This window comes from Callospermophilus lateralis, chromosome 4, assembly GCF_048772815.1.
Source record: "Callospermophilus lateralis isolate mCalLat2 chromosome 4, mCalLat2.hap1, whole genome shotgun sequence".
NCBI classification, from domain to species: domain Eukaryota; kingdom Metazoa; phylum Chordata; class Mammalia; order Rodentia; family Sciuridae; genus Callospermophilus; species Callospermophilus lateralis.
In genome coordinates, this window is record NC_135308.1 from 144,138,250 (window position 1) to 144,152,269 (window position 14,020).

General features: G+C 37.4%; 1 protein-coding gene across 1 annotated transcript in view; it reads left to right on the forward strand.

Annotated features, from left to right (window-relative positions):
- Positions 1–318: 318 nt before the first annotated feature.
- Positions 319–14,020, forward strand: part of Cfap54 (cilia and flagella associated protein 54) — a 264,100-nt gene continuing 250,398 nt past the window's right edge. Inside the window, exons 1-4 of the mRNA XM_076855417.1 lie at positions 319–647; positions 8,735–8,840; positions 10,947–11,090; positions 12,815–12,986. Coding sequence (XP_076711532.1) covers positions 319–647; positions 8,735–8,840; positions 10,947–11,090; positions 12,815–12,986 — 751 coding nt within the window. The remainder of the gene's footprint in view (positions 648–8,734; positions 8,841–10,946; positions 11,091–12,814; positions 12,987–14,020) is intronic.

The window sequence follows — 14,020 nt, forward strand, 5'->3', positions numbered from 1 at the left end:
TCACCCACTATTGTTATTAAGTGGTTAAAATGAAAAAAGAAGTACAGTCTGGATTCGTGATGGTAAAAATTCAGCTGTAATATTCGCTGGCTCTCTGTTCAAAACTTTCTTCCTATTCTCAGCTCATACAGCGGTGCCAATGGGCAACAGGACAAATAACCTTCAGAGCTGCATTCTTTTCTGGATCCAGTTCTTTATTCCTCTGCCCTGCAGGGGCCGCTGTGTTTCCCGGAATGCGCGCGGGATGCTTGGTTGCCTCGAGACCGTCGCCAGGCAACCGCGTGTGTACACACCGCCGCCGGCCGGGGTCGCATCAATATGGCGGCGCAGGGCACCAGCTCTAGCCCTCTGTCGGGCACGTCTGCCACATCCACGTCGCCCCAAGAACTGCCATCGACCACACCCCTGACTTCGACTGCAATTTCAGAGTCGCCCCGGGAGTCGAAGGCGAGCTCCCCGAGCCCGCAGCCTCAACTAGCCAGTCCCGAGGACCCGTTGCCCATCGCCGCGTTTTATGGGCCTTTGGACGCTAAAAACCCGCTCCTCGCCTCTTTCGAGAAGGAAATTCGGGAGTTGTTAGGCTTTATGAAGAAAAAGCAGGTTTTAGCGACGACGGCGGAGGAGAAGCACGAATTCCATCGGCGTTGGTAAGCGGAGGCCGGGCGCTGGGGAGGAGGTGATGCCCTTGAAGGCAGGTGGTGGCCCCAAGAGCCCGGTCAGCGAGGTGGACGCCGGGCCTGACCAGAGGGACCAGGAGAGAGAAACAAAGTTGGAGAAGTGGAGATTCGTCGCTATGACAACTTTAAATCTTGGCTACATATATGTTGGCTTCCTGCTCAGGTCAAAATAAAAATCAACACGGAAATGTGTCCTAGCTCCCCATTTGTTCTGTTTCTGAGTGTTCCTTGATGGCTCCTCTAGGCTAATCCTTTTTTTTTTTTGAACTCAGGGGTGTCACAACTTTTGATTTAGTGGGTGAACAATTTTGTATACAAAGATAAAGGTGATAACTTTGAGGTGGCTTAGATTCTCGAAGAAGTTCTTAATAGCATGAAGCATGAAGTCAGTCATCCTGGGAACACATGCATTTTTATTCTCTTTTTATGTTACTATTAGAATCACAGAGATTTTTTTTCGTAGACTTTGTGACTCATCTGCACATCTGTTTGCCTTTTTTTCCCCCTTGGATTCTATCACCATGTTATTTCTGTGTACTGCAAACTACCTGTTTTTAAGATTCTTTCCTGTTTATGTTACCATCTTTCTTGGCCAAATACATTGCAAAGAGAACAGTCACAGATGTAGACAAGTAGCAACTACCAGAATAGTGAATGGTTTAACTTGCATTTTTTTTGTTCATGCATTTAATATAAAGAAATAGTTTATTTAATTAATATAAAGTTTATTTATTTATATTAAGAATATGTTTATTATTCATTTATGCATCTAATTAACTATTTATTGAGCATCTATCAGGTGCCTTTCTAGAAACTAGGAAAACATCAAGTTAACATGATATAAAAATCCCTTACCTCATGGAGCACATATTTTTGTGAGTACAGCTATCCACTAAAAAATGTGGAAGTACATTAGTCTCCCTTATGTATGGTTTTGCTTTGTAGTTTCAGTCGTCAACCATTACCTAAAAATATTAAATGGAAAATTCTAGAAATAAACAATGTATGCATTTTAAATGCATATCTTCAGGAATACTGTGATGAAATATCACACCATCTGCTCTGTACCAACTGGGATGTGATTCATCCATTTATTCAGTAATATCCATACTGTAGCAACCACCTGCCCATTAGTTAGTAGCAGTCTAGATTATCAGATCAACTGCTGTGGTATCATAGTACTTGCATTCAAGTAACCCTTATTTTACTTAATAATGGTCCCAAAGTGCAAAGTTGCAATGCTGGCAATCCAGATTGCCAAAGAGAGCCATAAAGTGCTTTCTTTAAGTGAGAAGGTAAAAGTTCTCAATGAGGAAAGAAAATAATTGTATGCTGAGGTTATTAATATCTATACTACAATAAGACATTTTGAGAGAGAGCAAGCACAGTCATATAACTTTGATATAGTATATTGTAATTGTTTTATTTTTAGTTATTATTTTCATTTATCTCTTTTTTTTGGTACTGGAGAATGAACTCAGGGGCACTTGACCACTGAGCCACATCCCCAGTCCTATTTTTTAATTTTTATTTTAGAAAAAGGGTCTCACTGAGTTGCCTAGCACTTCACTTTTGCTGAAGCTGGCTTTGAACTCGTGATCCTCCTTCCTCAGCCTCCTGAGGTACTGGGATTACAAGTGTGCACCACCACACCATGCTTATTTTAATCTCTTACCCTGCTAATTTATAAGTAAAACTATCATGGCTATGCATGTATAAGAAAAATATCACAAATATAGAACTTCGTACTATGTGTGGTTTCATGCACACACGGGTGTCTTTGGATGTATTCCCTGAGGATAAGGGAGAACTATTGTAAATGCATTTTATTAGGAGATAAATGCTAGAGAGAAAAATAGAGCAGGGAATGGGGATGGAGGATATTGGATAAGTATTGCAACTTAAAATGGGATGACTAGTGGGGGTGGGGATGTGGCTCGAGCGGTAGCGCGCTCGCCTGGCAGGCGTGCGGCCCAGGTTCTCAGCACCACATACAGGCAGAGATGCTGTGTCCGCCGATAACTAAAAAAGAAATATTAAAAATTCTCTCTCTCTCTCCCTCTCTCACTCTCTCTTTAAAAAAAAAAAAAATGGGATGACTAGGCCCATGGTTAGGGAAAGTCCGTAAAAGTGACTTTTTAGAAAAATGAGGACATGTGGGAGCAGTTGATGAAGATTTCTGTGCAAAGAGTAGTCCACACAAAGAGAATCACAAATGTGAAGGAAGTGGGGTGGGATTGTGATTGTGGAAGGTGCAGGTTTCAGGTAGAAGGGAGGTAGATGAAGGAATTTAAGTTTATATACATTGAGATGTAACTCAACATTCAGGCAGAGCTATTATTAGGTAGATGGACTTTTGAATTTGGAAGTCAGAGGAGATACACATTTGGGATTTATCAACTTATTATTGATATTCAGTTGTAAACACCTGATGGAATAGCTAAGGGAGGCAATCTACATGCAGAAGAGGAGAGTGAAGCACTGAGCCCTGGGATATTCCTACACTGACAAGTAGGATTGTAAAGAAGCCAGTAGTGAGTGGCCTAGGACATAGGAGGAAAACCAGAATGTGTATGGTGTACTTCTAGCAAGGGAGAGAAAGTTTTCAAGGGGAGGCAATGATCATTGTGGCAAATCCTGCTGGTGGGCCAAGGAAGATGAGAACCCAGAATTGACCAAGAAGGGCACACTACATACGCAATATATATATATATATATATATATATATATATATATATATATATATATATATATATATATATCTTTAAATCTATTTGTTTTCTTGTGTATTGCCTGTTTCTCCTCCCAGAATGTAAGTTCCCTGGTGACTTGGGATAGTGGGTCTGCTTTTCATCATTTTACCACCAGGACCTTCCTGGGAGTTGGGTCATAGTGAACATTCAATAAATATTTGGTATTGCAAGAATTCAAGGGTTATTATCCTAGTATTTTTAGGAATTCTGAACATTATGGATAGGAAAACAGTCCTGGGTCAATCTGTAAGGATACTGTCCCATCTTTAAACATAGTATAATAAAATGGCAAATGTTAAGGACTGGCCCAGACCAGCTTCTCATATAGTTTAGTGATTTTATTTATGCAACAATTTTTTATTGCATGCCTGTTATGTTCCAGGCACTGCACTAGTCACTGATTGCCCAGTGAACAAAACAGATATAGGAATCTTTTTCAAAGAGTTGATAGATTGGAGAGGGAGATACTTTCAATGAGTCTTTAAGTCAGCACACAAGAAAGTACTATGAAAGAACTATCAGGCATTTATATGTGCCAGGCGTTGGACAAGACTCTGGGGATGCAGCAGTGAACCAGACAAAAATCTGTGCCCTCCTGGAGCTTAGATTCCAAAAGAGACATTAAACATACCAAATAGGTACTCTTTAAGGTAATCTAGAAATTGGTGACCTCTGGCGAGAAAAAGAAGGGGAGAGGTTGTGGACTTGGAGACAAGGAGGTTGCAATTTTCAGTAAGATGATCAAATAGATGACATCTGAGTGGAGAGTTGAAGAGAATATGGTGGCAACCTGCTTTCAAATGAATGGTAAGAGAGGTGACATTAAGCTGATATTAGAAGGGTGCCTGAGAGTTGATCAGACAGAAAGATAAATGGAACAAGCATAAAAGAAAGAGCCAGGTACCCTAAGGAACACAGAGAAGTCCATTTTGCAGAAACATAGAATTCAGGTACAATGGTATAAATTGAGATTAAAAGAATAGATAGGGCTTTGGGATGTTTTAGACACCACTTTAAAGAGTTTGCATTTATCCCAAATGCAGTGGGAAATCATTAGGAAGTTTGTGGTAAGAGACTAACCTTATAATTATGTTTTAAAATATTGTTTTGGTCATCATATCTAAATAGAACAAGAATGGTAGCATAGAGCCCAAGAGGTAGGAGTTGCTTTGATAATGTATTTGACAGACAACTATTTTTTTTCCAAAGGAAAGAGAGAGAGAGAGAGAGAGAGAGAGAGAGATAGACAAAACACAATGCCTTTATTTATATGTGGTGCTCAGAATCGAACCTGGGTCCCGCCCATGCCCCAGACAACTATTTTTAAAAATCAAGACTTGTTTCTTATAAGAATTTTTGTAAGCATTAAAATATAAATTCTGATTATAATAGCAATGTCATTAAATATTTGTGTGAACATTTTAAAAAATATATTTTTGTTATAAGGAGATAAAAGTTAGGTATTCTGTTTATACAGTTGCAGTTTTCAATTTTAGAACAATCTAAATATCCAGTAACAGCTATAACCAATCAGCAATGCAAAGTCTTTAAATGATATATATTATACAGTGTATTTTATATTTTGTTTAATCATTATGTAAGCCATTATTAATGAGTAGCCTCAGCCTGAACTTAAAGAGTCACTAAAAAAATCTTTTTCCTGTTATATAATCTTGATTGATTTGATAAAGCTGCTTTTTTTCTTTTATGAGTAACAAACCTAGTCATCATCAGAACAAAACTTCTCATCTGGAAGGTTTGGAAGCATTAACTATTTCATCCACATAATTTAAGAATTCTAGCTGGTTATATATTTGACTGGTTATATATTTGAATTCATTATATTTATTCTAAGCCTGAGGCATTTCATGAAGCAGCAAATCCAAGTACAAAAGGTTAAAAATGAACAAACAAAATATCTTTCCCTTTTAAAACTTCTATGGTTTATATCTGTCACATTTTTTAATTGGCATGATCATTTATTACTGGTACACACATATATTTTTCTACCCCAAAATATTATTAAGCAGTTTATAAAGGCAGGAGTGCTTTGTGTTCTTCACTCAATGACCCAATTAGTATCATTTAATTACCCAAATGAATGAATTGACAGGTTTCTGTAGAGATTGTTTCATTAATATCCCAGCATGGACATCATGGCTATCAGATTGTTCTTTAGTCCCTAAGTTTAGAGTCCTGTCTGTATTAGTTAGATCAGGCTACCAAAACAAAAATACCATAGACCGCTTGGCCTAAGCAAGGGAAATTTATTTTCTTTTAGTTCTGGAGGCAAGAAGTCCCAGATTTCTGGTAAGAGCTTTTTTCTTGGCTTGTGGAAGGCTACTTTGCCATCATATGGCCTTTCCTCTGAGACAGCTTGGAGGGAGTCTAGATTCCCCTGCCCCCTTCCTTTAAATACTGAAACCAGTATTACAGCACCTTCATAGCTGAAGAAAGGCCAGATTCCAGGTAAATATGCCCAACTATGATGTGGTGACATTTTCATCTTGATCTGATAAGATGATCATGATCTTGATATAGAATAAATGTGTGAGCCATTTCATGTGTAATTCTTTATAGACAGCTTGGTTCCTCACCGATGTCTCTTCTTGGAGTTGTACCTGATTTTATTACCAGTTTTTATCAGAATTCATTGGGGGATGATTTTGCTTTTGTTTCTTGACTAAGAATTGCTTGATGCTGAAAGTCTTGTTAGAATACATGGTGAGGAACAGAATCAAGTACATGCATTACAAAGTGGTTTCTCTTCCTATAAGGGCATTAATCCCATTAGTGCAGGGTTCTACTTTCATGACCTCATTTAACCTTAATTGGCCCTTCTCCAAATATAACCACACTGGGGGTTAGGGTATGAATTTGGGTTGGGAGGACATAAACATTCAGCCCACAACATTCAGTTTTCTAGAAATTTATGATATGGATTGGACAACTGTTAAAGGAAATTTGGATTGTTCCTAGAGACATTTATAAATTCCAAGAGAGAGGGAAGGAATAAATGCTAACTAAATGAATTAATAAAATAAACAATGATCTGCTATCCTTTTAACTCTGACTAGAAACCATTTTGAGAATACTGTATGCTTTGTTTTGGTTTCATTTGGTGGAAGGATGCATAACCTGAAATGGATTGACTGGATATTGGAGCCCTTAGCTCTTTGTAGAAGAGAATAAAATGAGAACAAGAAAAATTTCCCTAATTAGTCATTAATTCTTTCAACATGTACTAGTCATTTACTGTACTGTGGCTGAGCAGATGAACATATCATTGAGGTCCTTGTCCTCAGGGTTATTATTATTTCCTCTCTTAGGTTTATTTCTCATCTTGGGGTTGTGAAGATGAATTCGGGAGGGGGAAGCATGTAGGCAAAAGAATAGCCAACACAGTATTGAAAGAGAAGAACAAATTGGAGGACTGATACCACACCATCTCAGGATTTATATACAGCTATGGTAACCAAGTGTGATATTGGTGAAAGAATAGGCAAATGAAAAATGGGACAGAATACATCAGCCCAGAAATAAATAGTCAGCTGATCTTTGACAAAGGGGTTAAAGCAATACAATGGAGAAGAAAAATAGTCTTTGTAATAAATGTTGCCAGAAAAATTAGACAAGCACATGCTAAAAAATGAATCTAGACACAGACCTTATAGCCTTCACAAAATTAAATCAAAATGGATCATATGACTTAATGTAAAATTCAAGACTATAAAATTCCTAGAAGATCACAGAAGAAAATCTAGATGACCTTGGGTTTGGTGATGACTTCTTATACAACACCAAAAGCACAACCCATGAAAGAAAGAATTCATAATTTAGACTTCACTAAACTTAAAAATTTCTGTTCTATGAAAGACACTGTAAAGAGAATAAAAAGAGCCAGCACAGTGGCACATGCCTGTAATCATAGTGGCTCAAGAAGCTGAGGCAGGAGGATTGTGAGTTCAAAGCCAGCCTCAGCAACTTCGTGAGGCTCTAAGCAACTTGCTGAGAACTTGACGCTAAATACAAAAAAGGGCTGGGAATGTGGCTCAGTGGTTGATTGCCCCTGGGTTCAACCCCCAATACATGCAAACAAATGAATAAAAAGATATTTCATAACTGGGAGAATATATTTACAAAAGACATATGTAATACAAGACTATTATCCACAATATACAACAGATTCTTAAAACTCAACAAGAAAAATAAAACCAACCTGTTTTTAAAAGTGGATCAAAGACCCTAACAGACACCTCACCAAAAAAGATATGCAGATGGCAAATAAACATACGAATAGATCTTCTATGTCTTATCAATCAGATAAGTACAAATTAAAATAATAATGAGATATCCTACATATCTATTAGAAAAACTAAAATCCAGAACACTGACAACATCAGATGCTGGCAACAATGTGGAGATGTGGAGCAACGCATTGGTTGCTGGTGGGAATGAAAAACAGGCAACACTGTGAGAGACAATTTGGTAGTTTCTTATAGAGTTAAATGTACTCTTACTCTGTGATCCAGTAATTATGTCACTTGGTATTTACCCAAAGGATTTGGAAACTATGTCCATATAAAAAACTGCACATGGATGTTTTTAACAATATTATTCATAATTGCCAAAACTCATAACAACCAAGCTGTCCTTTAGAAAGTGAGTGTAAAAATAAGACAAATAAAAAAAATAACAAATATTAGTGCTAAAAAGAAATGAGTTGTCAAACCATGAAAAGACATGGAGGAAACTTAGATGCACATCACAAAATGAAAGAGGTCACTCTGAAAAAGCTACATATGGATGACATTCAGGAAAAGGGAAAACTATGGAGACAGTAAAAATAAGGGGGAAGGGAGGGATAGATAGGGGGAGCGCTGGATTTTCAGGGTGTAAAACTGCTTTCTATGATAATGTTGAATATGTAAACCGTGGATTTGGGGTGATAATGATGTGTCAATATTGGCTCATCATTTGTAACAAATGGTACCAGTCTGGTGGTGGATGTTGATGGGGAGGGTGCTGTGCATATGTGGGGGCAGAGGATATGTGGGAAATCTGTATTTTCAATTTTGCTGTAAACCTAAAACTGCTCTAAAATAAAGTGTATAAAAAATGCATATCAAGAGCTTCGATCAATGTCTGGCACATAGAAAGTAATAATTTTAACCCTATATTTATTATTAACAATTAGACACATTGGAAACACTTAGCACAAGGTAAGTTTTAGGAATTGCTTACTAATTAATTGAGGTTTCCAGCTGATTTTGAAGATGTTGTTTTATTTTATGATTTTTACAGTGCCACCTCTTTGTTTAATATCTGGACCAAATACGCCCCCCGGCTGCCAGATGACTATTACAACGAAAAGCTTCTGAAGGTTGGAGATAGCCTTTGTCAAATGAAAGTAAGTGCCGCTGGAGGAAAAAGAGCCCAGATGAAACTTATTTGGCTAATTATTACTTGATATAATACCATTCCTATTATACATGATTTTTCTTTCCTTCGGGAAAAAAAAATGTGAATACATGAAGATTTTAGTGAGGCGCAGAACAACAACAACAAAAACAAAAATGTTTGCTTTTCAATTGTGTAGTTAAAATTCTCCAGGGACAAGAGGTTCCTGAAGGGACAGGAGCCTGGCTGGGGATGGGAAGGAGCTTAGCCAGGGTGTGGTAGGTGCACAACAGGAAGTGCTGAGTCATCATGTTCCACCTTATACAAAGGAGCCCAGACACCACTTCCTGTTGTTTTTCCACATACTGGCCTTGCCCAGGGGACAGCCTTCATAGCTACTGGCCTTGCTGTTATGTTGCCCAGTGTCCTGTTTAAATGACTGAGCATTTGGATGTTTTGCTGTATGTGATTATAGCTGTCATTCCATACATGCCCTATTTTCTGCTCAGTATTTTATTCCAAACTGAGTTTGTGCCCTATTTTTAGTTTCATATGAATGCCTGGATCTTGGAATGCTGTGGACCTGTGGACTTGATTTGATAGGACCATGCTATGGCTGGGTTCTTAGTTAATCATAATGTGAGTTTTCTCCTTAAGCTCTGGCATAGGTCCAGATTATTCTAAATTAAATGAAGAGTTAGACTAAGAGTTATTTTATCTAGAAGGATAGAGGCCCAATATGGACAGTTCAATTTTCTCAATCTTTGGTTTGTCAACTTAATTTTCTTCCTCCATTTATATTTTCATAACTTCAATCCTTTTGGTCTGGGAGGCAAATTCACCAAACACAGGATAAGATGTGGAAGAACTTTCATAATAAAGAACTAATATCTGTTTTCCTCTACCTAAATCAGAGATAATCTTAGTCCCATGTTAATGGACCATGGTCTTAGAAACTTGCAGATACAGGGTTTGGAAAACTATAAAACAAGCAAACAACAACAAACCCATCTAGGTAAGATTCTGTTTGTAAGCTATATTCATGTGAAGTGAAATAACAGTTTTGATGAGAATTAGAAGGGAGTCCACCTCCATCTTCACAGCTGAACTTCTCAGAAGCTGTGATATGTGGCATAGTTGGGGTTGCTTAAGGGGTGTTAAGGAAGGTGGAGAGGGTATTTGTGGAGAGATGAGGAAGATGCATGTCAGAAGTTGATAAAGCAAGTTGGTTAGGGTTGTTAGAAGCTAAGGATTCAATGTCTTTGACAGAAAGGCCTAGAGAAGAGAAGGCATTGTTAAATAAAAGGAACAAAGAAAATGTTTTATCTACTTTTCACTGATGGGAGAGTTGGCCACTGAAGGTCTTTATAGTCTTGAAAATGAACTTGAATTGTATAGATTATTTTAATTTTAATAAAGATCATCTTGTGGAATACTCTTATTTTAAATGTATTTGAATTTACTATCTGAATAAAGTTAGAATAGGAAAGATTCAGAATTAGGGAGCAAATAACAACCAAATTAACAGAATATAAACAGAACAGTGTTTGGCCATGGATGCCTCCCAAGGGGTTAGGTAGATGGATAGGCAGTTCATACCCAGGGCAGTAGCTTTTCCCAAGGCACAGAAGCAGGCGACAAAACTGAGGAAGGACCATAACAGATTCGTCCTTAGAGCACTGCTCAGGTTCCCTGCTAGAAACTCCCAGGACATTTCTACTCCGTGGGGGACAGAAAGGAAGCATGTCTGTCCTGATGCAGCGTTCACCCCTCCCTCTCTCCAGCTTTACTAGGATGTTAAGGCTTCTTATCTCCGTCTCAGTGTATATGGGTTACTACTATCTGGTGATACTGGATTTCGAGTGTATGTAGATTTTACCATACACAAAGTCAGTATTCTCATCTTTGTGATCTTGATGGTCCCATGTCACAGTTGGCTTGTTAGCAGAATTAATGAGATAATAACATACAAATGGCACAGTGCAGTGCTTGGACGATGGTGATGGTAGTAAAAGTAGTGATAGTGATAATCAACATTTATACTCTTAAGAATAATATGAATGTTAATCTTAAAATGATATTTTTGAACTTTAATCAAGTCCTCTTTTTGCTTTAGGAATACAAACTGGCTCTTTGGCAGTGCTATGGAAGATATCTTCAGCAGTTTTGTACCAATTTTGATGAGGATAAAGCAGATGCGAGACAATTCAAAACTGTCTTTTTTCCAAAAGGCTTTGGAGATAAAACTGCTGCACTTACAGTAAGATGAAAGAAACAGCTAAAATAGTCACATTTTATGATTAATTTTGTAATTATTAGTTTAGTTGACAGCCTCTAATTTAGTTTCGCTTAGTATGGCATCTGACCATGTGCTATAAGGTGCTTAATAAATGCTTTCCAGGCTGGATGTGAAAGTGAACTCATTAAACTTTGTTAATGATACCTTGGAGATTGTGTCAGTATAATCATTCATTCATTTAGCAGACACTTATTGTTTTTATAACTCTATTTGCAGAGTACTTTTAGTTAACAAAGTGTCTTGGAAAACATACTTGATCCTTCCTTACAATAACTTTATGAGTTAGATATTGTTATTACCCTATTTTACAGAAGAGAAAAATAAAGGCGATTACATAGTTAGTATAAAAAAGTGGCTCTTGAACTCAAATATAGATCTTTTGATATATGGTTGTATACTGTATTTTTATTATACCAATAATATGTTAACTGCTATTATTAATCCACCAGTTGAGCAATTACCGTGTGCTAGGTATTGTAAATGCATGTGTCAATTACCATCTTGCAGTCTCATTACAATACTAAAAGGTAGAACTATTGGGCATTTTTAAATTTTTTTTGCAGATGAAGAAACTTATTAGAAATTTAGAAAGTTTATCAGAGATTAAGAAGCCAGCCAAACCCACTCAAAGCAATGGGGGCAAGTTTGGTGTTTGATCAAGTCTGATTCCAAATCTATGTTATTCCAAATTTGATGACTATTTTAAACCTTAGAAACAGGGTGTGGCTGGCTAATAACGAGTTCTCAAGGTGTGTTGGAGAACCACTGAATTGTTCCGTTTGGCTGTGCAGTAGGGCATACAGATGAGAGTACTGGGCAATGTAGGGTAGCACCCCTTTGGGAGGAGAACTGAAAGCAAAAGTTTCCCCTAGCCTCCCTGTATATATAGCTCTCACTCCCTCTCTCTGCAATTCATTTTCACACTTGTCAGAATTAATTTCTAAAGGATAAATGGAATCACTTTATTTCACTGCCTTTTGACTTTGCCCTTGGGCTAACGTCCAAATTCTTTGGAATGACATAGAACTCACCACCCCCCTAGTCTCATCTCTTATTGTAAATCTTTTTTATCAAACTCACAAAAGACATTGAATTCAGTGATCATAGTAGTTTCTTTAAGCATCCCTAATGTTGCGTGTGCCTGAAACACTTTTCCTCTGCCGAGAGCAGGGGCTCTTCTTTTTCATCTTGAGTCCCTCTTGCAGCAGAGTATGGCAAACAAGCGCACAATCAACATTTGCTGGATGGATCGTGTGAATGGTGACAATCATGTCTGCATTGATAGGTTATAATGACATAATTTACAGAAATTGATTTGATTCTATTTTTTAAAAAAATTTTTAAGTTGTAGATGGACACAATATATTTATTCATTTATTTTATGTGATGCTGAGGATGGAATCCAGTGGCTCACCTGTGTGAGGCAAGCACTCTATCACTGAGTTATAGTGCTGGCCCTAATTCCATATTCTTGATAATAAATATTTTGTGCTTTTTCCCTTTTGATTTGACTAAGGGAAGCTTAAGTAAATGGAGGTTTTAAAGGAATTTATATTTCTATACTAATATATTAAACTAATTAAGCCTAATTGTTTCTATATTAGTTTTTTATATTTTGAGAAATGGTTTTCTGGGTTGTGTGAACCTTATTCATATTCTTATTTATATTTTTCCATATATTTCAGCTTCATGCTTTGAGTGCCAAAAGTATTTGCAATTACCAGCTGCTCTGTGATGCTGATGTCAACCTGCAGAATAAAGAATCTGTGAGCCAGTGTCTGTCTATCTTGTTCTCCTTAAGGCTCATCATGGAGGTAGCTCTGCCACAAGAGCATCTTTGTTGGATTATCTTCAATGGTATGTGCTAATCTGTTTTATTTTCCATTGATTCTCTCAGAAAGCTATTTAAATTCCAGGTTTGATAGTAACTTATTGCCTTGTGATTTAAAACATGCATTTCATGATATGATGGTGGTAGGTTTTTGAAATCATTTGTATATCAGTTAGTCTATCCTCATAAATAGGGACTTATAATACATGATTTTAAGTTTCCCACTGAAGGAAGGGTCAGAGACTGAGGGGATAATCAGTTTTGTGTGTATCAAAAGCAGGGACCACAGTTAATAAATAGGCAAGTATAAGATCTAAGTAGAGGAGAGATCAAGTGGTTACAGCAGGTTTGAGTGATTGTAACCATCATCCTTTGTTGGTCTTCTCCTCACAGACCTTGGCTAGTAGCTTTGGCTTTCTGTAAAGCAACTTCTCCCTCTAATTGTTTATTAGTGAGGAGTTCTGAGACCCCCCCCCACAAATATGTATATTACATTTGTGTGTAAAAAAGTGAATCTTAGCTATAAAAAGGTAACATTTGTTTTTCTCTAAAGTTACATTGGGTCACTTACTATATATTGTTCTCTGAATTGTGTGTGTGTGTGTGTTTTGTTGGATAATGTATTATTGAATGAAAAATAACAGTGACAGTGTGTTTGATGTGTGTAAGACCAGGGCAAAATAACTCTGAAGAAAATACATTGGATTTTCCCTCATCCCATGGCAACTGAAAGTATATCTCATAGCCTCTTCCTTCCTCACCCATTCCAAATCATGTTTTGACATTTTGATTGAAATTAAACTTCACATTTGCTCCCAGAGATGAGACCAACTTGGATCAGATTTTTTTTGGCCCAGTGATTATTAAGTTTTTGTGCCTAATCATCCTCAAGAGGATCAATGGTTCTCTTGTTTGCCACTGCCATCTCTCTACCCAAATTACTCAGATCTTGGCAGGAACAACGATCCAGGGCTCAAAAGGTGATGAGAAGCCCTATCATTGGCCTGCTGGAGAGGTGGGCAGCATGAATCCCTCTCTTTAGTCCTTTTAAGATCAGATC